Source organism: Myotis myotis, unplaced genomic scaffold (genome assembly GCF_014108235.1).
Source record: "Myotis myotis isolate mMyoMyo1 unplaced genomic scaffold, mMyoMyo1.p scaffold_m19_p_3, whole genome shotgun sequence".
NCBI lineage: Eukaryota > Metazoa > Chordata > Mammalia > Chiroptera > Vespertilionidae > Myotis > Myotis myotis.
In genome coordinates this window covers 119,438,349-119,463,203 of record NW_023416335.1, presented here as the reverse complement: position 1 = coordinate 119,463,203, position 24,855 = coordinate 119,438,349, and the positions used below count along the sequence as shown (strand labels likewise).

At 43.9% G+C, this 24,855-nt stretch overlaps 2 protein-coding genes across 3 annotated transcripts in view; one reads left to right on the top strand and one right to left on the bottom strand.

Annotated features, from left to right (window-relative positions):
• Nucleotides 1-24,855, top strand: part of WNT5B (Wnt family member 5B) — a 160,347-nt gene that overhangs the window by 52,778 nt on the left and 82,714 nt on the right. The gene's annotated exons all lie outside the window — the stretch shown is intronic.
• On the bottom strand, nucleotides 6,038-9,831 carry FBXL14 (F-box and leucine rich repeat protein 14). 2 transcript variants are annotated; one of them, XM_036298471.1, is made up of 2 exons: nucleotides 7,650-9,831; nucleotides 6,038-6,301 (listed from the first exon to the last, which is right to left on the bottom strand). In XM_036298471.1, exons 1-2 carry the CDS (start codon nucleotides 8,846-8,848, stop codon nucleotides 6,238-6,240), a joined length of 1,263 nt encoding a protein of 420 aa, XP_036154364.1. In that variant the 5' UTR covers nucleotides 8,849-9,831; the 3' UTR covers nucleotides 6,038-6,237. The 2 variants fall into 2 exon arrangements, with proteins under 2 accessions (XP_036154364.1, XP_036154366.1); XM_036298473.1 differs by having other exon boundaries at nucleotides 7,697-9,830.

Here is a 24,855-nt window from a genome sequence, read left to right as displayed (position 1 = left end):
TCTTTTTTGGGGTGTGCGGCAGGGGACTGAAGGTGGCCAGCGGGCATTAGTCAGAGGGAGGCTGTAGCGCCCCACTGGTAATAGCCAACTCACAGACAATGCTGCCGCCTGCTGACAAAACACAGGATTTGCAGACTTTGTGGATAAATAAATTTCATTTTTTCACTTTCCATCTTCCACACTGAGAAACAAACATTTAGTTTAGCATTAACTGTACATTTTCTTCCTCATAGTGGACCCTAAAATTGTCTTAATGACCTTGAGGTAAAGAAAAATACAAGGTGGGACTTCCAGCTCCTAAGACTGACGTGGGCACAATTCATAGCTGCATCACAGTGGGCGGGTGAGTTGTGTGGGCGGGTGAGTTGTGTGAGCGGGTGGGAGGGGTTTTTGGTTTTGGGGGGCGATGGGAGAGGTCAAGGAACAATCCAGGAGACAAAAATGATTTTCCACCCCTGCCTCTCAATAAAGTGTAGTGCTTGACCTCTATATCCTAACTTGCCTGTACACATTATTTCTAAAGTAAGCAGTGATGAGGCTGTGTGCTGAAACCCTGTGTCAGGCTTACGGTGGTGAATTTCTGCAGGTCCTCTTGTGATTGCACTGAGAATGAGCCCTGCATATATGGAAAAGAGGCCAGCTGCCTTCCTTTGGGTTACGCTGTTCTGATTGTCGCCATTTGACTCTGAGCTCAAGTGCAGACGCCAGCTAGAGTTGGGAGAACCAGTCATCTCTTCCAGGCTCAGAAAATGTGAAGGCCTCCTACAAGCTTCATGAAACTCAGGAGACCACAGAACCTGGCTGTACTGTTTTTACAGATTCCTAAAACAGTTTAAATTTGTCCGCTTGAAATGAACTAGAAGAATTGGAAATTGTCACTTTAATTTTGTCATTTTCACATTGTTTGCTAGTCTTTTTTTGGGGGGGAGGGTAGGTCACAAAAGTGGGCTTTTGAGCTATGAAGCTAAGGTTTAAAACACTGAAGGCATCTAAGAACATTAAAAATCTGAGGGGTTTAACTATTGTAATCCTGTTCTTATTTTACCCATCTGTCTAAATTTAGCCTTGGTGATTTTACTAGATTCTTAGGAATGTCAGGACTCGCCCTCCTCCCCAGCCCCCATTTAGCGACCACTTCTCAAAAAACAAACTGGAAGCAGGAGGCAGCTATTCCTGAGGTAAAGATTTCCTAAAGATAAATATTATGGATGTTTGTGGTAAACATTTTCATACCCTTTTTGTATGAGGAAAACAATGATTTACAAGCCATATTGAGTAATTCCACACTATTTATTAAAAAAAAATGATCTAGTCTCAAAGATCTATTTTCCCACAGTCTAATTCCATTAACTTGGATCCATGATGAGTCATAATTATTGACAGACAGCTGTGTGCTAGACCTGATCCTTCTGGAGTGTGGATTACATAAATTGAGGAGTAATAAACATAAGAGGCTGCCTAATATTAACAAATTAGCCCCCTTTACTCTTACTAGACAAGAGGGATTTGTAACTAAAACATCTGTGAAGTCAAGCCCTTTTATCCTTGCATGAAAATAGTGTTCCCACACTCAGTTCTACTTTATAAAAGGATTGCATGACATACACTTGTAAATGTCTTAAACGTGTGGAAGTTCTTAGCTTTGAGGCTATTACAAACCCAGACTTCCAGTGTTTGTACATCACATTACTGTTTGTCACAAAGCAGTGTTTTAGAAACTGGTTCAAGACCTCTGAGGATAACAGGTGACAGATTTGACACTACTAGCTACTTGGATACCCTATAGCCCATTTACCAACTTGTACTAGTTTTTGGCTTCTTGAATAGCCCTATATATAATGCTTGCAAAACATGTATATCTGTGTTTGCATAATTTAATAGTAGTAACTTTCAGCATTTGGAGTTTTTTTGTTTTTTTTTACTCCCAAATAAAATATGCTCTGGTTCATCATTTTTCTGAAGCAAGGGATCAGGACAGCGCTTTGCAATGTCTCAGGGAAAGATCAAAGAGCTACCTGCATGTTGATCACTCTTGGATGTGGTCATTAAAGCCTGGAGCAGCCCTGGTTCTGATATTGACTCTTCATATCACCTAGGCAGGATCTTTTCACCCTTGCCAAGCCTCTTTCCCCATTTATGAAATTAAATGTACAATCCCTGCCAGATTTAGGAAAAACAGAAACTTTGAGACAGAATTTAGTGTTATGACTAAATTCTTCCAGACCACATTCACATCCCTAACAGTCTCACCTGGGTTTCTTTGCTGCTACTGGAGATCTCATTCTTCTCTTCTTTGTAATTGAGACTATTTTCCACTATCACAAATAAAAGCAAACTTAAAAGAATATGTAGCATTTGTCTTTCAAACAATTCAAGTGCAAAAGTAATGCAATAATAAAAGCTTGCCTTAAAAAAAAAAAAAAGTACTTTTTTGGGTTAACAAACAGCAGGCAAGGGAATCCCACTTCTCCTCGGTTTTATTTTAGGGGATGCTAAACATACCCCAGCTCTAGTGCTGCGCAGTTGAGATCTCAAGCTTACTTTCTCATGCACCTGGACTAGAAGACTTGGCTTTACCTAGCATCCAATGTGCTGGGTGGGTATAGGCAACACCACCAGGTGAAATCAGAGCAATCCTTGGAAAAGAGAAAAAGACTGCAACTGATCATCTGTGGACATTTAAACTTGCCAGTTGTCTAGAAATACCCCTTTTTTAACCCAAGACTGAGAGTATACATATGGTCTTAGTCTGAGTGTGCACTTACCTTTGATAAGGTCTAAATGATTAATAGTTGGCACTGATCCAAGTATGAATGTTTCACAACATTCAGTTTTCAAAAGATTTGCTACCTAATATTTGAATACATATGTGGATGAAAGTGAGATAAATGTGTGGTCTAAGCATCAGCTTAAGTTTGTAGCCTTTTTTCCCCCCCAATTTTCTTTTCCAACTTTGAATCCTGTGCTTTACACATGATAACACATTAATAATAAAAAGCCTTAACCCTGACTCCTCAGGGGTTCACAGTGGCACAAAATTTAGGTCTTGCCCTCTAGTAAAGGGATTTAATTAACATTTAAAAGGGAGCAGTGTTTGATGCAGGAAGAGGAAGACAACAGAGGGGACACCTCCTAGATGGCTTTCTACAGCCCCAACCACAGCAGAGCAGCCAGGGGCTCTCAGAGACTGGGAAAAGCTGGTTGTCAGAAGCTACATGAGGTCTTGGTTTTGTTTCACTAATCTGATGTTTTACTCAAAAGACTCTTACACTTGGGAAACAGTGGTCCCTGGAGGCCCCTACCCTTTCCCCTTTGATAACCTGGGCTCGAATTCTCTAAGCCCAAGTAAAAGGTTTTCCATCCCAAGACCAGCATCTACCTAGTAACCACTGCAGGAAGCAGCAGGATTTGGGTAAAACCCAGTCTCAATTTATATATCAAGTGTCCTTATTGAAGACAGTTCTTACCTTTATATAAAGAAACTCCATTAACAGGAACATTTGCTTCTTCAGGTCCTTGTTCTTGATTTAAATCATGAAAGAATATGAACAGTTTCAGTTTCCTTAACTATTTAAGGATGTACTGTAAGTTAGGCAAGCATCCTTGTCCCTGTTAGCAAATGTGGAATCAATCAAGTGGGCCCTCCCCCGCCTTAGGACTGAGGAATTCAGCAGGAAGGAGTCCATAGCTGAGAGAATTATGTAACACGCCCAGCTCTCTTAGCTAGAGGCCCACCATGGTCCTTAGGGGCTGAGAAACTGTCTGAACCCCACAGTTATATTTACAAATAATCTTTTCAATACAGACCTTACAGGGCTACTGCCCGATAAGACTTAGAAAAGAAAGGTATGTGGAACCCTGTCTTAACTACTATCCAAAGAGTTTCTCTTGAGGTTTAATTTTAGATGATAAAGTTTACAGACTTCCTATTTTGGTTTTTCAGTTCTGAAGTTTTAGCAAATACCTGAACCAGGTTTTTTCTGTTATTCTTAAAATTACCCTTGACTTTTAACTTTTGTACCACCCACAAAATATGTATCAACTCATTTTCTTGAGTGCATCTATTCTTTAAAAGCATTTTCCATGCTTGTAGGTATGGTGGAGATTGAACCCCCTATGTCCTGCAGCATAAGCATGTCCACACTATTTAAATAGCTTCCACTCCTGTGAGGTTTCCTTACTGGGAACCAAGTAAGGTATAATAACTAAATCTCCTCATAGAGCAGAAGGGAGCTGGACTTCATTAATGGACCTGGTTTGAGTTCTGGCTCCCAACCAGTAGTGGGGTAACTTAAGGGGAATAGTATACTTTATTGGAAAAGCGTAACTCTTTCAGCAGGTTGCTTTGAGGACTAAAAGGAGAAGTACCATGCAAAGCACACTACAGGTTCTCAATATATATTCCTTTTCTCCTGTCCAAAAAGGTTGAGAGATAAGTTAGCCTTGACTGATGAAAGTGGTTTATTCATCTTTTCCAGAGACACTGCAGATATATTAAGTATGCCTAGTTCAGGATGAGGACACTAGGCTCAGAATCTTTAACTTTCAAATATTAATTTACCAACCTTTTGTCAAGCTTGCATTTAACCTTTAAAGTAAAAACCAAACAAAACAGAGAAGCATAAAACCCTTCCAGTTACAGTTGGTAGGATTATTTGGGGTATTAAAATGAAGACTGTGAGCACAGAGCCTAGGACTTAGGAGGTGCCCACATTTTTATTGACAATCTGTACAGCCATGCAGTCTCTTGGAAAAAGAAAAATAGTCGAAGAACCTACAGTTTATGTGACCTTCATGTATAGTATTGTCAAATGCTAAATTAGAAAACTGACCCTAACTTAAAATCCCTACTTCTGACTAGGGTTCACACTCCCCCGGCACCCCCGGCAGGCAGTAAGTACTGTAACCTAAAAGGGGAGAGAGCCATACCTTCCCCAAAGAAAAGGAAGATGGATTTAGTGTCAGGCTCAATTAGACCCAATTATGAAGGCTCTTCAAAAAGGAACAATGCAGCTTTTGTGATATGCTCAAGCAGAAGGCTTGGACATTGTACAAAGCAATCTTATCCAAGAGAAACCGGGTTCTAGCTTTCTTCCTGGAAAGAGGTGCTTATCCAGGAAAGTTTTATACCACTCTTATCAGCTGTTGCTGGGATCGGTACTTTTTGTTTAAAAAAATTTTTCAGAAACAACTATGAAAGATCTATGTGAACCAGGAATATAAATTACTTCGCTGTTTGAGCAGCATTTATACTCTTCCATCTCCAAAGCTCAACCACAGAAGGTCAGATTATTTAGTTATTGTCTATCAAAGGGAACGCTTTGCTAAAATTGTTGGTTTTCATTTATCTGCCCCTAAATACAGTCTTAAGAACCCTCACCCTCAGCGTTGGAAGTGCTTAAAATGCAAATGTGCAAGAACTCCAGGCCAACCTCCCCATCCCCCAGCAAAGTGCTCAAATACAGCCAGGCCTGGAGGAGAATGTTAAAAAGAGGGTGGAACTGCCCTCCTCCTCTCCTAGGACCCTCACTCACACTGAGAGATTCAGTATGCATGACTGAGCCAGCGAGCAAGGAAGCAGGGACAGCCCTCTTTTAACTTTTCTGAACAATGGCTTCAGTTCCCTTCAGCCTTCACCATTTCACATCCTCCCCACACCCACTCAAAGTGTAAAGAAACCCATCTTTCTTCCCCACTTCCATATCTCGCGACCTGTTTTTTGAACATCACCCCTAGATGTAATTTCCACCCAAAGAAAAATTGGCTACTCTGAGGAAACTGTGACTCTTACAAATCTGGTTTTTAAAAAAGTTTCATTTTGTTCAGTTTCTGTAAATTTCCATTTTGTTGACAGTTGAAAACCAAATTATATAAATCTCCAATCTCACCATATTTCTAAAAACAAAACATTTAGATGTCAGTAGTAAACCTTATACAGATACATTTTTAACCATGAGCTTACTCATAGCACATAGGACACACCGAAGTCTATGTCTTATTTCCTTTTACTTGAAAGCACACAAACAGCACCTCTGACTTTGGCATGTACCCAAACACACTGCCTTCAAAATAATTCACAGATACAAGGGGTTTTTTTTTGTGTGTTTTTTTTTTTCAAAAACATACTTCATATTTCCTCTTTTATTATATAAATATCAGTTTAACCTTTTACTGTAAGAATATAAACGTTTTAAGAGGATCTTTGTTATTATTTATACAAATTCACAAACAGTACAATTAATTGATAAAGGTCTCTGGGTTTCTTTTAACTCCATGGTCTCGAATGTTGCTGTGGAGGATTCTAAAAAAAACAAAAAAATCCAACAAAAATATACATCCTACTGAAAAGCGATCTTTTTTAAAGCCACAAGTCCCAACCCCCACCAAAATAAAGTCATCTACTCCTCCGTTTAGAAACAGAATTTTTAAAACCCATAAACTCCCATTTTATTAACAGAACAGAGATAAGACATGAATTTCAGTCTCCTCCCCTTCACATTATAGCCCCAGGGGCTCTGCAGGCCAACTCTGCTCCTCTGCTTCCAACAGGAAGCCTCACTGTATGACCTTTTTTTGTGAGGAAACTTGGAAGAGGGTGAGGGTAGGGCAGAATTTGCATATATAATAATAATTTTCAAGACAATCTGCATCTCAAACAAACAAAACAGTCCAAACTCTCATTTCTCCCACACATTTGTGCTATAAATTAAGTCAAGATATAGGAACGTCGTTGGGCTCTCAAATCCCAATGGACAAAGAGAAAAATAATTATAGCCAAAATGTGGAAGTGGGACATACTGGATGGATGGGGTGGGGAAGAAGCCAAAACAAAAAAGACACAAACGCAATGGGCATCTTTCCAGTCTAGGCACAAAAATGTTTTAGTCTCAAAATATCTCTCTTGTAGAATTCCAGGGCTTCAGAGAAAAAAGTAAACTAAAACGAGGTAGCCAGACATATATATATATAAAATTTATATATATATAATATATAGAATATATTCAGCAGAAAAAAGGACCATGATTTCAAATCTCTTAAAAAAAGAAAAAAAAGGACAATAAAAAAATGAAATGAGCATGAATAGCAGAGTACTGTAAAAAGAGAAATGATGAGAAGAGACTGGGATTAGCTACAAAGTGGAACAAGGGTGAAAAGGCCGTTGTAGTTGGGTTTGATTTCATACATTTCAACATAAAAACCAGATCACAGTATTCAAATGAAAGCTTAAGTGAAGGCAGACATTTTCTTCAACTCCCCAGGGTCAAAGGACTAGTTACTCCCCACCCCCACCCCCATTTTGAAATGCAACGCAGTGGGGATACAGTAGCTCAATCGGCCCCTCCTTTCCCCAGTAGAGAGAAGTGGATAGGTAAGTAGCTGAGTCCCTCTCTTCATCCTCAGGGAAAAAGAGAGGGGAGTACGGTAGGGGTAGCAGAGGAACCCCCAAAAGCAATGAATGGGCATGTAAGCGGCAGGGATGCTGGAGGAGGGAGGAGAAAATGAGCCTGAGGCTTCGTGTCACTGTCCCATCGCATCCACTGCAATGATCTACGAATAAGTGTGCATGTGGAGTTGAGAGTGCAGGGAGGGTGGTGGTGACAGGATGATGAAGAGGGCGGGACAAGGGGAGTTGATGCTGCCACCCTCACCTGACCTTCTCACTGTCCGTCATCTGCCAGAGTCCCAGGTTGAGTACCTTGAGGCAGGGCAGCTGTGTGATGCGCTCCAGGCCGCGCTTGGTGATTCGGGTACAGCCATACAGGTCTATGCCAGTGAGCTGGCTCAGGTGCTCAGCGATCAGCTCCAGGCCCTTGTCGGTGATGCGCACACACTGCCCTATGTTGAGCGTGCGCAGCCCGTGCATCTGCCGCACCATGCGGTTGATGCCATCATCGCTGATATGGCAGGAGCAGAGAGAGAGAGACTTGAGGCCGTCCAGCCCCTGCGCTATGTAAGCCAGGCTCTGGTCCCCCACCTTGTCACAGAAGGACACATCCAGTCCCGAGAGGCGCAGGCTGCCCATGGCCAGATGCATGATGCCCGTGTCACTGATGTTGTCGCAGGAGCGCAGGTTAAGGCTGCGAAGGCTGCCCATGTGCGACAGGTGCAGGAGGCCTGCGTCGGAGATTCCCCCGCAGAAGCTGAGATTGAGGAGCCTCAAGCCCGTCAGACCCCGGGAGATGTGCTTTAGAGAGAGATCGGTGAGCTTCTGGCAGTCCTGCAGCGTGAGCTGCTCCAGGCCCAGGCAGCCCTCCGCCGCGCTGCGCGTCATGCCGGCCAGGTGCCCGATGCCCACATCCGAGAGGTGGCGGCAGCTGCGAAGATTAAGGCTCTTGAGGCGCTGCAGGCCCCAGGCGATGAGCAGCAGGCCGGTGTTGGTGATGTTGCTGCAGCCCCCCAGCTCCAGCACCTCCAGGCCCTTGAGGTACTGGGCGATGCGGCCCAGGCTGCTGTCGGTGATCTGCTTGCAGAGGCTCAGGTTCAGGGCGCGCAGGGAGCTGATCTCCTGCACAAACGCGTGGCCCAGTCCGTTGTCGGTGAGGTTGTAGCAGCCACTCAGGTTGAGGCTCTCGATGTTGGCCATGCCCTGGATCACGTAGCTGAGGCTGCGGCGGAGGCTCAGGATCTGCACCCGGCGGATGCCCCGGGCCTGCAGGCTGGGGAACAGCGACGGGTTGGCCCGGCGCAGGTGCAGCTTGGCCTCCACCCCCCGCCACACCGACTTGTGGTAGGCGGCGTCCCGCCAGGCCGTGCACACCTGCGCCGCGCGCCCCTTGTCCCGGACGTCCAGGTAGCCGAAGATCATGGCCAGCAGTTCGGGGAACAAGCACGAGATGTGGGTCTCCATCTTCCTCCTCCCCCCTCCGCGGAGCCGGGGGGAGGAGGCGACGAGAGCGGTTCGCCCCGACCGCCGCCGCCGCCTGGGGCCCAACGGACGGCCCCTCCCCGCCTTCCGGCTCCGGCCTCCGCCGCCGCTCCTCCTCCTGGTCCGTCCGTCCTTCCTTCCTTCCTGTCGGCTTCGCCTCCCTTCCCTTCCCTCCCCCCGCCCCGGGCTCCGCTCGGTCCTCACATCCCGGGCGGGGAAGGCGCCCTCACTCACTCCCGAGCCGGCCGGGCCGCCGCGCCGCCGCCTGGGGTCTACCCACGCCGCGCCGGGGCCACGCCGCTCCGCCCGCGCCGCCTCCGCTCCCACGCCCCCTGCCGCATCCTCCGCCTCCTGCCACGGCCACTGCCACTGCCGTCGCCGCCGCCGCGCAGGGCCCGGCGGCTGCGCGCTGGGGCTCCGGGCGCCGGGGAGGCTTCCTGCTGCCTTTGTCTCTCGTCCGCTTTTCAAAGCTCCCAGCCCGGGCCGCCCGCACTCCGCCGCCCAGGCGGGGGGACCAGGAGGCCACTCCGGGCCACCAAGCGCACGTTCCTCCCCCCCGCCGCCCGCGGGCAGTTGGGAGCTGCCGGCCCGGCAAGGAGGACGCGGCGGCCGGGCGGCCGGAGCGCGGCTCGGCGCAGACCCGGGCGAGCAGGCGGGCCGCGCGGTGGTAGCGCCCGGGACGGACCTCGGCGGCACCGCTGGGCGCTGGGCCTCCTCCCCCGCCTCCCCCGCGCGCCGCGCAGTGGTACGGCCGGCGCTGCCGGAACTGTCGGAGCCGTTACCCTGGAAACCGAGTTCTGCCGCTGGTCGCGGCCCGAGTGTTAACCCCGTCGGCACTGCTCGAGAGCGGCTGTCGGCAGAGCCCTTCCCCGCCCTTCTCGTCGCCGCCCCGCGGCCGCTATGGAGCCGGGAGGCCACGCCCCGACCCTGCGCCTTCTCTTTTCTTAGCTGCCGACGTCCGCACGGTCTTGCCCAGAGTTTACCCCCGACAATGCCTGGCCCTACTTTACACCCTCTCCCTTCATTATCCCGGCAGGACATTCCTCCCAGTAGTGCTGCTCAGTATTCAGCACCCCGACTTTTCTTCCTTTTTTTTTTTTTTTTTTTTTTTTTTTTTATACTGTCCCTAATGCCCCTTAACACCTCTCTGTTATCACACTCTCAGTTCTCCCCAATGGGGTAGTTTACGATTCCTTTCTTTCTAGTCTTTGCCCTAAATTATGGAGAAACTCAGCTGTATTTATTCATACCTTAGCTCAACACCGGCCCTCTCCAGTCCTCATTCTAAGCTTATTTACTACCGCTTCCTTGCGCCGCTGTGAGAGACTCCCTTCTGCTTTACACAACAAACTTCCCTGCACTTCTGCTCCCGCTGCTGAGCTGTGAACTGTCGGAGAGCCACCGATGCCCGGGCACATGCTCGGCTGGCTTTGTACTCAGAAGGCAGCAGCCTTGTTTTATGAGCTTTTCTTTCTCATCGGCCTCTTAAACTGTATATAAACCGTATGGCCCAATTATGCTGACAGTCAATATATTTGTATGTGCTAACACAGATTTACTTCTTTATAAACTAGAGCGACTATTGGGCTTGGTTAAGGTGCTCCAGCAAATGTCTGTTGGTTTATAAACTGTGTTTTGTGGAACCAGGACAATGCTCGATTCTAAAATGTGGCTCCTGGGTCTTAAATGCCCACACAGAGGATAGGATTTCAGAGATTCGTGTTAAGTACCCCCAAACCAAGAATTTTCGAATCAGAGAAAATGATCCTCTATATTTTTTTATGAATTTATGGATTCAATATACAAGACAACCCGATTTCGTTATCAAAAAGGAAAATGGTTTATGGATTCTTTGAGGACCTGAACAAAATTTTGAATGTGTTCTGTACTCAGCATATAAGATTTATAACTTTTAAAACATATATATATATATATATACACATACATATTCTTTTTTCTTTCTTTTTTACTGATTTCAGAGAGGAAGAGGGAGGGAAAGACAGATAGAGAAACATCAATGATGAGGGAGAATATTGATCGGCTGCCTCCTGCACGCCCCCCCCCACTGGGAATCGAGCCCGCAACCCGGGCATGTGCCCTTGATCAGAATTGAACCCAGGACCCTTCAGTCTGCAGGCAGACGCTCTATCCACTGAGCCACACCGGCTAGGGCAGATAGATAACTTTTTTAAAAAACATATATTTTACTAATTTTTTACAGAGAGGAAGGGAGAGGGAGAGAGAATTAGAAACGTCAATGAGAGAGAAACATTGATCAGCTGCCTTCTGCACACTCCCCACCAGAGTTGTGTCCACAACCAAGGTACATGCCCTTGACCAGAATCGAACCTGGGACCCTTGAGTCCGCAGGCCGACGCTCTGTCCACTGAGCCAAACTAGCTAGGGCAGATTGATAACTTTGACCACTTCTCTTTTGCCCAAGAAACCAGTACTAGACCAGGCACATACAGAATCACTAATAGGCATAGGACATTTTAGACCCCCACCCACCTCTCTCCCTGAATCAGGAAATGCAGAAGTGAACATTCTCACAAGTTTGCTACCTCACCCACATTACACATGGTGTGAGGCCATAGGTTTTTTTTTTAAATAACTTTTCTGAAACAATAGACTGTAATGTTAGTCATTCAGATTATTCCAGATGTGCTGTGTCATAAGTGTCACAATTCTGGGCTATACCTGGGCAAATACTCTTTTCCTAGAGTGTATCTAGGCTTATTGTCTCAATCACTTCTGCCTTAAACTTTTACCTTGAACTCTACGTGAAAGTCACTTTTGTTGTTGTGTATATGTAGCTATGTTTGTGTTTATGTCAAGGTCTTAATCCAAAACACCTTAATCCTACTGAACACAAAACAAAGTGGTAGACTACCAGGGGGTTCTGGTGGGGCCAGTGACACTGACCTAAAGAGAAGTTTAGCGGTTTTTCCTTCACTAGAACAGCTCTTATTCTCAAGTCTAAAGAGTCATTTAGAGGTCCCTGGAAGCACTTTCAAAAGAAGTTGGCCACCCGGTCCTAGATGTAGAGTTGAACTCTAGAATCGTATTAATACAGAGCCTTTTATTTAAGGCATTCAAGCATATATTACAAGGATTTTCAGCAATATGGTTATTTTCACATTTAATAAATAGGAAAAAACATCAGGAAGCATCTAAGAAAATGAACGTTAGTGAGGAAAAAGAACTGTGGCATCAAATGAGTCCTGTGTTTTTTGGAGACCTGGTGACTTTATTGAGGAAATGACTCTTCTTTCTGGGCCTTAGTCCTGCTGTCGCCTCCACCCTGGGAATATGCATTGTTCCTCGGACTTAGTCCTGCTGTCGCCTCCACCCTGGGAATATGCATTGTTCCTCGGACTTAGTCCTGCTGTCGCCTCCACCCTGGGAATATGCATTGTTCCTAATGCTGGCTGGAGATTAGGAATGTTTTCCTATGCAGTAGCTTCTTGGGGGCTTTGGTTTAGGCTCAGATTTGAGGCACAAAAACAGACGGTATTATGGGCCTGAGACTGATGGTCTGGAAAAGATATACACCAATGTAGAAAGTCCTGGGGATAGCTGTGAATATTTTAAGGACAGGTTGAGATTTTTGTATATGATTCAACAACTTGCAACCAGAATAAAATTCTTCTCTGAATGAGCTACAGACTTCTGTTTAGAAGCAGAAAGGACAGCCCTGTGTAGGAAGCAATCCAAAATTTTACCAAGAATTTCGAAGAAGCTAGATTTTCAGATAGGGTGTGTTTTTCACCTGGTAGAGGCCTGGGAAAATTGAGAGGCTAACCCAAATATCATGATTCCTTAAGGATGTATACTTCCTCATTCAGAGAGGGACAATCTGGCAGAAAAGCTCAAAAGAGATCTGTAACTTTTTAAACTCCTCACTCAAAAATATATATAGTTGCCGAAACCGGTTTGGCTCAGTGGATAGAGCGTCGGCCTGCGGACTGAGAGGTCCCAGGTTCGATTCCGGTCAAGGGCATGTACCTGGGTTGCGGGCATATCCCCAGTAGGAGATGTGCAGGAGGCAGCTGATCAATGTTTCTCTCTCATCGATGTTTCTAACTCTCTATCTCTCTCCCTTCCTCTCTGTAAAAAATCAATAAGATATATTTTAAAAAATTTATATATATAGTTGACCTTTGAATATCTCGGGTTTGAACTGTGTGGATTCTCATATATTCGGATTTTTTTTTCCCAATAAATATACAGTTGGCCTTCGGAATCCCTGGGTTTTGCATCAGAGTATTCAACCAACCACAGATCAAAAACAGTATTTTCAGTCTGCAGTTGGGAATATATGATGTCAACTGTGTGCATTGTTCTATACCAGTGGTCGGCAAACCGCGGCTCTTTGGCCCCTTGAGTGTGGCTCCTCCACAAAATACCACGTGCGGGCGCACACGTACAGTGTGATTGAAACTTCGTGGCCCATGCGCAGAAGTCGATTTTCCGGCCTGGGCGAGTCTATTTTGAAGAAGTGGAGTTAGAAGAAGTGGGGGGTGTCGGTCGGGCGACGGACGGGAGACCAGCACAGGCAGGCCGAGGGATACGCAGCACAGGGGAGGCGTGCATGATTCATGCACGAGTTGAGTGAGCCAGTCAGTCAGCAGTCTCATTGTGCAGTGGTTAGGGCTAGTTGCGTCCACAAATCGCGTGCAGGTGACAAAAGTAAAGGTTATTAAGTTAATTTTAGGGAACGTTGTGGAGTGAAAGAAGATGTAGTGTCGAGGACTGAGAAAGGTATGTTGAGATGGTTTGGACATATAGAGAGGATGGACGAAAGGAGATAGACGAAACAAGTATACAAGACGAGAGTGGATGGGAGAGGTAGAAGGGGTTGACCTCAGCGAACGTACCTCAATCAGATTGAGGACGTTTTTAGCAAAGGCCAGCTTAGGAGTACCCTAATTAAGTTAATAACAATGTACCTACCTATATAGTTTAAGTTTAAAAAATGTGGCTCTCAAAAGAAATTTCAATCGTTGTACTGTTGATATTTGGCTCTGTTGACTAATGAGTTTGCCGACCACTGTTCTATATTATCTTTACTAATATGCTAATTAGACTGGTCATCTTCCAGACATCCTTCCTGATGTCCTTCTGGACAAAGCCACAGTGGCAGGGGCTGCGGCAGAGGTGGTTAGGGGCGATCAGGCTGGCAGGAGAGCAGTTAGGGGGATCAGGCCGACAGGGAAGAGCAGTCAGTGGTGATCAGGCTGGCAGGGGAGAGCAGTTTGGAGGATCAGGCTGGCAGGCAGATACGGTTAGGGGTGATCAGGCAGGCAGGGGTCCTGGATTGGAGAGGGTGCAGGTCGGGCTGAGAGGACCACCCCCCCCCCCGCCCCCCACCCCGGCCATGCATGAATTTCATGCACCAGACCTCTGGTTTTATATAAGGGACTTGAACATTTTCAGATTTGGGGAACCGCGAGGGTTCTGGAACCAGTCCCCACCCCCTCCCCCGTGGATACTGAGGGACTATAGTCAGGTTTGGGGGGAGTCAAAAGTTATAAGTGGATTTTCTACTATGTGTAAGATGGCTCCTAACTCCACATTGTTTAAGGGTAAATTGTATATCCAAGAATAGTGGCCCAGAGTCTACCTGGTGGGTGTTGGATCATAGGAATTAAAATTTGTGTGTTTTGTATTAACTCTAAAGTATACATGATACAGTGTCTGCTATATAGTAGATACTCTGTAAATGTTCAACTGAAATGAATGAGAACAATAATACTAACATAATACCTTTACGAAAGACTTCATACTTATCAAAACTTGTCCAGGAGTTCTGGAGTTTATGAAATGGTTCCTTTCCAACTTCAAGATTTCTTTAGAGCAAAATTCTCTGTATTCTTAGTATTTCTAAACAGGAGAGTATCTTGGGGCATCTCTTTTCTTTTTTAAATTTTATTGACTAGAGAAAGATAAAAGAAGGGGGAGAGAGAGGAAGAGAGAGAGAGAGAACATAGGTTTGTTGTTCCACTTATTTATGCATTCATTGGTTGATTCTTGACCCAGGATTGCTTAATGTGCCCTGACCAGGGATTGAACCCATAACCTTGGCATATCAGGATGACTCCCTAACCAAATAAGCTATCTAACCAGGTCAGGCATCTCTTGATTAAAAAATATTAAAGATAAGAGAGGTGAGGACTTGATCCACTGACTGCATATCCTATATAATAAAAGAGAAACATGTAAATTGACCATCCCTTCTCTACACTCACCAGCCAATCAGGGTGAATATGCATATTAACCTGACAAAGATGGTGAGCGGAGAGCAGAAGCGGGAGAGCCGGCAGCTTGGGGGGACGTGGCTCCCTTGGTCACTCCCTCGGTCGCTTCCTTGGGAGGACGTGGCTTCCTTGGTTGACGGGCGGAGAGCAAAGCAGAAGAGCTGGAGGCTTGGGGGAGGGGGGGGCTGTGGCTCCCTCAGTTGCTCCTAGCATGGGGAGCACCAGAAATTCTGGGAATAGTAGTTCTGATGGCAGCCTCAGGACCGGAAGCGGAAGCCCAGAGCGCGGGGAGCACCAGGAATGCTGGGAATCGTAGTTCTGGTGGCAGACGGAGCTCTTAGACCAGCGGTTCTCAACCTGTGGGTCCTGACCCCTTTGGGGGTCGAACGACCCTTTCACAGGGGTTGCTTAAGACCATCAGAAAACACATATATAATTACATATTGTTTTTGTGATTAATCGTTATGCTTTAATTATGTTCAATTTGTAACAATGAAATTGGGGGTCACCACAACATGAGGAACTGTATTAAAGAGTTGCAGCATTAGGAAGCCTGAGAACCACTGTCCTAGACACTAGAACAAAGTGAGCCTGGGGCAAGTTACTGTGGCAGTGGGGGATGGAGGGAAAGCAAAGATGAGAGACATAAGTAAAATCAGAGTGTCTAGGAAAAATTAAAGGGAAGATATCCTAAAACTTCCAGGAAATCTCCACCAATGAAGCAAAGAAAAAAAAATGCCTCTATTATTCTGTGAGCAACAAACCAAACTGGATTGGGGGTCTCAGACAATTCGTTTATATGATCACAAAGACAGACAGAAACTCCCTGATTGGAGAGGGCTCCCCTGAGGGCTCCCACATTGGAGAGGGTGCAGGTTGGGCTGAGGTATCCCCCCACCCATGCACGAATCTTCGTACACCGGGCCCCTAGAAGAAGATAGAAGCAGCAACAAAACCCTCCAATAACCTAATTTAGAAACGGGCAAAGGACTTGAATAGACATTTCTTCAAAGAACATATAGAAATGTCCAACAAGCAAATGAAAAGATGCTTGACATCAGTAATTGCAAGGAAAATGCAAATCAAAACCACAATAAGATATAACTTCACACCCATTAGGATGGCTACTATTAATAAAAGAGAAAATAACACGGATTGATGAGACTATAGAGAAATGGGAACATTGGTAAACTATAGGTAGGAATGTAAAATGGTACAGCCACTGTGGAAAACAGTGTGGCAGTTCCTCAAAAAATGAGAACTACAGATGATCTAGCAATCCCACTTCTGGGTATATACCCAAGATAAATGAAAGCAGAATCTTGAAGAGATATTTGTACACCATGTTCATAGAAGTACTACTCACAATGCCCAAAAGGTGGAAGCAGCTCAAATGTCCACTTATGGATGAACAGATAAACAAATGTGGAATATACAGGGGTGGGCAAAAATAGGTTTACAGTTATAGAGTATACAAAACAGAGTTTATTCTTGTATTATTATTTATTTATTATTCGTATTTGTCATTGTTATTATTATTTTGTATCCTTGATGCTGGTAATTTAACCTACTTTTGCCCATCCTGTACAGTGGTGTATTATTTATCCTTTAAAAGGAAGGAACTCCTGTCACATGCTACAGCAGGAATGGACCTTGAGGAAATTATGTTAAGTGAAATAATCCAGTCACAAAACGACAAATACTTTATGATTCCACTTATATGAGGTGCCTAGAGTAGTTAATCTCATAGAAACAGAAAGTGGAATGGTGGCCTCTCAGGGGCTGAGGGAGGGAAAATGGGGAGTTGCTGTTTATTTGGTATAGAGTTTCAGTTTTGCAAGATGAAAAAGTTTTGGTGATCTGCTGCCAATATATTTAACACTATGGAATTGTACACTTAAAAATGGTTGAGCCTTGGGCAGTGTGGCTCAGTTGGTTGGAGCATCGTCCCATACACCAAAATGTCTAGATACAATTCCTGGTCAGGGCACATACCCAGGTTGCAGGTTCGATCCCCAGTTGGGGCAAATAGGGGAGGCAACTGATCATTTTTTCTTTCTCACATCAATGTTTCTCCCTCTCTCTCTCCCTTCCTCTGTCTTTAAAGTCAATGAAAACATATCCTCAGGTGTGGATTTAAAAAAAAAAAATGGTTGGCCCGGTCAGCTTGGCTCAGTGGTTGAACATTGACCTATGAGCCAGGCAGTCACGGTTCGATTCCCTCTTAGAGCACATGATGGGGTTGTGAGCTCGATTCTCAATGAGGGGCATTCAGGAGACAGCTGATCAATGATTCTCATCATTGATATTTCTATCTCTCTCTTCCTCTTCCTGAAATTTATAAAAACGTATTTTTAAAAACTAAAACTAAAAATATTGTCTCATTTGCTCAGTTCACCCTTCTCTGACAATAGAGTTTGGTGTTATTTCCAGGCAGGGATGGAGAAGAGGAGCCATTCCGGGTTGCCTGACCCCTGGGAAGGCCCAGGTGCAGGGTGGCTTCCATGCATGTCTCCCTTGAGTGCCTGTGACATGAAGGCTCCTTAGCACACCTCTGTTTCCCAGGCAGCACTGTGAGCTGAATTCACACTGGGCTGAAGCTGTGCATTGGAACCCTAGATCTCCCATCATAGCTGCATGACTTACCGCACAGTGGCTTAAAATCTTCGAACGTCAATTTCCTCATCTATAAAATCAAAGTAGTTCTTGTTATGAGAATTCATGGAGAAAAAAAATTCCTCAAGAAAGGAAGGTCCAAATGTAGAACCTGGTACATAGTAGGGTCCTAATAAATCTCGTTTTGTTTTTCTCTTTTATAAATGGGCTGTGAAAAAACCACCACACAGAAGTGTCCCAAATTGTACAAATATACCTTTTCTGTCAGTTAAACATTTTTAAACGTTATTTCCTGTTTTTAAGAAATGTGCAGGTTAAAGGAGCGGAAACGTAGCAAAAATGCAAGAGTGTAAGAAAGTCATCTCTCACTGAGAGCCGCCCGTCGGCCTCTCTGCACCCCATTTTCTCCTCGGTACGTCAGAAAGAGGAGCACGTCCCATTCAGGCACCAAGAAATATTTCCAATCTCTCCTGCCAGACACACATCCATCCTGTTGCCTTTGACCTGCGTTTTCACTACCAACTCTCACACTTTCCTTGCTCTAGAGCAGGGATTCTCAAACTTACCAGGTTCAGATGCATCAGAACAGCTTCGAAGGCATCCCCGTCAGAAAGTTTGGGATTGGGTTTGAGGATTTGCATTCCTAACAAGTGAAGATGACTACTGACCTGGGGTCGCAGCCCTGAGAATCACTGGTTAGAGCAACCTCCTACTACCCACATTTCTTTCTCCTGCTTTAAAACTTTTGTTAAATTATACGTTAAGTCTTTCCGTTTTGGTAAAAATAACATAGAAAGAAAACACTATGTTTTCTACCCCACCGCCCCTCCCCCCATCTTTTGTCTTTTAGAAGGTAAACACCTCTGGTATGAAGACTGAATTTTTTTCCCTTGTAATATAATGAAAAGAACACAAGTTTCTTGCCAGACAGATTCTGGGTTAAAAAATTTTTTTTCCTCTCTTTTCTTTTTAAAAATTTTCTTCATTTTTTTCTGTTGGGGTTAAAATCTTGACTCTGTCACTTACTAGCCCTGCGACTTTGGATAAGTTATTTAACCAGTTGGAGCCTTCGTTTTCTTGTTTGTCAAATGGGACTAGTGATTTTCATATCTTGTGAGTTTTGATAAGATTGAATGGGATAATGTGTGTAACCTCCTAGTGCAGTTCCCACCATAATGAAAATAGCTAATATTTACTGAGCATTTATTATTATCTCCATTTTACAGAAGAGGAAATTGCGACATAGAGAGAGAAGTAACTTGAACTTAAAGACAAACGGCTGGCTGAACTGGAATTTGAACTCCATAGTCTACATCTAGAGCAGTGATGGCGAACCTATGAACTCATTTTTTTGGTTGATTTTTCTTTGTTAAATGGCATTTAAATATATAAAATAAATATCAAAAATATAAGTCTTTTTTTATACTATGGTTGCAAATATAAAAAAATTTCTATATGTGACACGGCACCAGAGTTAAGTTAGGGTTTTTCAAAATGCTGACAGGCCGAGCTCAAGAGGTTCGCTATCACTGATCTAGAGACCACATTCTAAACCACTGTGCTTTGCTGCCTTAACAGTATAAATTTAGGGAGCATTTGAGATCTTGCTCCCTAGCATATGTCATCAGTTTGGCTCAAATAAACTCTTATAACAATTCTCTATAGGTTTGTACATTTCTTACATTGATACTTACTTGGCATAGCTGGCAAGAATTCTGAGAAGCTAACCCAGGACCACCCTGTGGACCCAGACCCCGTGTTAGGTACAAACAAGGGACCATTGTGCCCCACAGACTCCCTGCTTTGCATCGTGTGAAGTTGGGTGAGTTTCTCTCAGAATCCCCAGCCTCCTTGCTATAAGTAGCTGGCCATGGCTTTGAGCTGTTCTTAGAAAATCCTTGAGGTGGTGGGAAGCGTTGCAGTGCTGGGGTATTTAGGCAACTGAGAGTCTTTGTGGGATTGCCCGAGGAAATTTCCTCCGGTCCTAAAGGGATAGTCACTGCATTTGGCTCATAAGGAAATGTACATGAAAGGGCTGGTTTTCCCTAGAAGTTTGCTTAGATCTCAGAATTAACATGGGCAATCATGCCACGGAGGCAGACAAGCCCCACAACAGTCAGCCTCCCATCAATACTAAGATGGCTGAGATGAAGATCCTTTAATACTTTAATTTAAATCTTTACGTGCACAATTACAAAAAGCCGGCTATAAAAGTAGGCAGAATGAATGGAAAAGAGGATAAATGGATCGACCTATGATGTCATTTAGGTGTTAACCCAATACTTTTCAGGTATTAAAATGGCTGTCCTTATTTTAAAGGGGGGAAGGTCATTTGGAACTAGACTGGTCAAGGACAGAGATAAATTGTAAGTGCCTCCAAAACAAAATTTGAATCCAACCGTTCTCTGTTTGTGTCTGTCTATGTGTGTCTATGTATGTTGTAAATGTGAGATAATTTTCTACCTCTAAATGGTATTGTTAAAATTAATTTAAAGGCAAGTGCTTATAAGGAATGGTTATTCAAAATTCTCAGAAATATAGAAGCTAACTGAAATGCTTTTCAAGTTCATCTATGATTAATTGCCAGTGAATAAAAGTTAGCTTACGTTTGTGGGTTTAAGTAAAACAGACATGTCTTTATTTTACCTGGATTTTACAAAAATACGTCCATGTTAATAATTGACTTTGATGTTTATGAAAAATGTTTTCATTAGACATTGAGGTTTTAAGTGTTAAAATCTCAATATATGCCTAACCGGTTTGGCTCAGTGGATAGAGCGTCAGCCTGCGGACTGAAGGGTCCCGGGTTTGATTCCGGTCAAGGGCATGTACCTTGGTTGCGGGCACCTCCCCAGTAGGGAGTGTGCAGGAAGCAGCTGAATAGATGTTTCTCTGTCATTGATGTTTCTAACTCTCTCTCCCTCTCCCTTCCTCTCTGTAAAAAATCAATAATATATATATATATATTTTTTAAAAATCTCAATATATGTAGGAATAACTTTGCAATGTATCCTAAGGCCCCTGGAATACCTCAAAAATTTTGAAATTTCATGAAAACCGTTGTAAAATAAGTGAGGAAAACTTCCAGGGTATATTGTATGTGTAAGCAGTGGTTGTTAATTAAATGAATAGACGGGGCTATGGGAAACCCAAGACGGCCACTTGGTTCTTCCCTACTCCCTTGCTCCCATTTTTTGGTAATTGCATTCCTTCATGAATCATAAGCTTGGTTCTTCCTTGCCCCCCGCCTCCCCATTTTTCAGTTTTTGCATTCCTTCATGCAGTAATGTGCATTTAAGCTGAATTTAGAGAAGGAGCTTATGAGCAGTAAAAAAGAAGGAGTTCTTACCGTTTGCAACAGCATGGATGGAACTGGAAAGCATTATGCTAACTGAAATAAGCCAGTTGGAGAAAGATAAATATCACATGATCTCACTCATTGTGGAATATAATGAACAACATAAACTGATGAACAAAAACAGATCCAGAGACATAGAAGCATCGATCAGACTGTCAAACCTCAGAGGGAAGGTAGAGGAGAGTGGGGGTAAGGGGGAGAGATCAACCAAAGGACTTATATGCAAGCATATAGGCCTAACCAATGGACACTGACAACAGGGGGGGTGAGTGCAAGAGTGGGAGTAATGGGGGGGGGGTAATGTGGAGAAAAGGACATATATGTAATAACTTAATAAAAAAATAAAAATAAAAAAAATAAATGCTTTAATCATAAGACATCAAGTGGCTGAATGAGTAAGAAAACAAGACCCATATATACGCTACAAGAGACCCACTTCAGATTTGAACACGCACACACACACACACACACACACACACACACACACTAAAACTAAAGGATGGATGGAAAAAGAAATTCCATGAGAATGAGGGGGAAAAAAACAGGGGTAGCAATACATATATCAAACAAAATAAACTTTAAAACAAAGACTCTAACGAGACAAAAAAGGATATTTCATAATGATAAAGGGTCCAGAGGAGAAACCAAGATGGCGGCATAGGAAAACATCGGAAATTGCTACCTCACACAACCACTTCAAAAATACAACTAAAAGACAAAATGGACATCATCCAGAACCACAGGAAGGCTGGCTAAGTGAAAATTCTACAACTACAAGGAAAGAGAAAAGCACACTGAGACTCAGAGGAGCTGTGGAACTAAAGTGCAGAGGTATGGAGGCGCACGTGGAAAGGACTGGCAACTGAGGACACGGTTGTCTTTTTCAATCAGGAGGGAGTCTCAAGCTCCCAACTGCTCTGAACTCCGGTTCTGGGCAAGTCTCTGGGGACCCAGACTCATATGGGGAGAAACTGGACTGTCTGGCATCAGTCAGAACTTGAGGGCGGCTTTCTCTCAGAGGTGCTTGCAGCAATTACCGGGACACTGAGACTCGGGGCCTCTTAGGGTAGGACTGAGGATCAGCCATAGCTGTTTGCTCTGCCCTGTTGATCCCCTGATGTGCGCAGAGGCATTTGCCTATGAAAGGCCTGGCCCTTTGCAATCTGAAAATTACCTAACAAACTGCAGCTGGGTCAGAGAGACCCAGAACTTCCAAAAGAAGGCCCAAGGCCCCACAGCAGCTTGCACTGCTTCACAGCTGGGCCTTATCTGGGCACCTCCAAAACCCAAACAAGGAAGAGGAATCTGCAGATCTCTCCATAACTCCTGCTGGGTTGCCTCAGGCAGAGGCTAAATTAGCACCTCCTTAGAGATCTAAGAGCCAGTGTACCCAGTGGTCAGAGTGGGACCATCCAGGTTACAACTCCTCAGATCCATAAGGGACACACTCAGGGGGCAGACTGAGTGAGCACCAAAGCCCCCTGAAGCAAGTCTTGCCCCAGAAGGGTGTCTCCAGCACAAAGTTCTCCCACTGTAGACACAGCTGACTCTCACAGCCAATTGGCCTGGAGGTCAATTCCTCCCAGTGATACCTACAACAATCAAGGCTTAACTACAACAAGACTGTGCACAAACCCCACAAAGGGGTGCACCAAGAGTGTCCACCTCAGGTAATTGGGGAAGCTGAGCCACTGGGCCCTATAGGACACCTAGCACAGAAAGCCACTCTATCAGCACAGGGAAGCATAAAAAATGTGGAGACAAAGGAACAGGTCACAAATGACAGAAATGGAAGAAAGCAAACTACTGGATATAGAGTTCAAAACCACACTTATAAGGTTTTTCAAGAATTTTCTAGAAACCGCCAATAAATTTAGTAAGACCCTCAATAAGTCTAGTGAGATTGCCAATAAATTTAGCGAGACCCTCAAGAAATCTAGTGAGACCCTTGAGGTTATGAAAAAGGACCAACTCGAAATTAAGCATAGACTGACTGAAATAAAGAATATTATACAGAGTTCCAACAGCAGACTAGAGGATTGCAAGAATCAAGTCAAAGATTTGAAATACGAAGAAGCAAAAAACACCCAATCGGAAAAGCAAAAAGAAAAAAGAATCCAAAAATATGAAGATAGTGTAAGGAGCCGCTGGGACAACTTCAAGTGAACCAACATCCGAATTATAGGGGTGCCAGAAGAAGAGAGAGAGCAAGATATTGAAAACCTATTTGAAGAAATATGACAGAAAACTTCCCCTACCTGGTGAAAGAAATAGACCTACAAGTCCAGGAAGCGCAGAGAACCCCAAACAAAAGGAATCCAAAGAGGACCACACCAAGACACATCATAATTAAAATGCCAAGAGCAAAAGACAAAGAGAGAATCTTAAAAGCAGCAAGAGAAAGACAGTCAGTTACCTACAAGGGAGTACCCATACTACTGTCAGCTGATTTCTCAACAGAAACTATGCAGGCCAGAAGGGAGTGTCAAGAACTATTCAAAGTGATGAATACCAAGAACCTACATCCAGGATTACTTTACCCAGCAAAGCTATCATTCAGAATTGAAGGTCAGATAAAGAGCTTCACAGATAAGGAAAAGCTAAAGGAGTTCATCACCACCAAACCATTGGTGGTCCCACTCTGACCACTGGGTACACCAAAGTATTATATGAAATGCTGAAAGGTATCCTTTAAGAAGAGGAAGAAGAATAAAAAGGTAAAGATACAAATTATGAACAACAAATACACATCTATCAACAAGTGAATCTAAAAATCAAGTGAATAAATAATCTGATGAACAGAATAAAGTGGTGAATATAATAGAATCAGGGGCACAGAAAGGGAGTGGACTGACTATTCTTGGGGGAGAAGGGGTGTAGGGGGCGCTGGAAGAGACTGAACAAAAATCGTACACCTATATATGAGGACAGTGGGGGGTGGGGGGTTAGGGCAGAGGGTGGAGTGGGAACCGGGTAAAGGGGAGCTATGGGGGGGAAAAAGAGGAACAACTATAATAATATGAACAATAAAGATTTAATTTAAAAAATGATAAAGGGTCCAATCCAACAAGAGGATATAACCCTTATGAACTTTTAGGCAATGTAGGAGCACCTAAATATATAAAGCAAATTTTGATGGACATAAAGGGTGAGATCAACAATTACATGGTAAAATAAGGGACTTTAACAACCCATTGACATACTGGATAGATTATTCAGACAGAAAACCAACAAGGAAACAGTGGTCTTAAATGACATTAAACCACATGATTTAAATGATATTTTTAGAACATTTCACCAAAAAACAGCAGAATATACTTAATTTCCAAATACACATGGAACATTTTCCAGGATAGACCACAAAACAAATCTCAAATATAAGAATATTGAAATCATATCAAGAAATTTCACCAATCACAATGGTATGAAACTAGAAATTAATTACAAGAAGAAAACAAAAAACACACAAAAATATGGAGACTAAATAACATGCTACTAACAATGAATAGGTTAACAAAGAGATCAAGGAAGAAATAAACAGATACCTTGAGACAAATTAAAATGGAAACAAAGCGGCCCATCTATGGGACACAGCCAAAGCACTTCTAAGAGGAAATTCATAGCAATACAAGCCTACCTCAAGAAACAAGAAAAATGTCAAATCAGCAATCTAACCCTATATCAAAAGGAACTAGAAAAAGAACAGCCCTAGCTGGTTTGCTCAGTGGATAGAGTGTCAGCCCAAGGACTGAAGC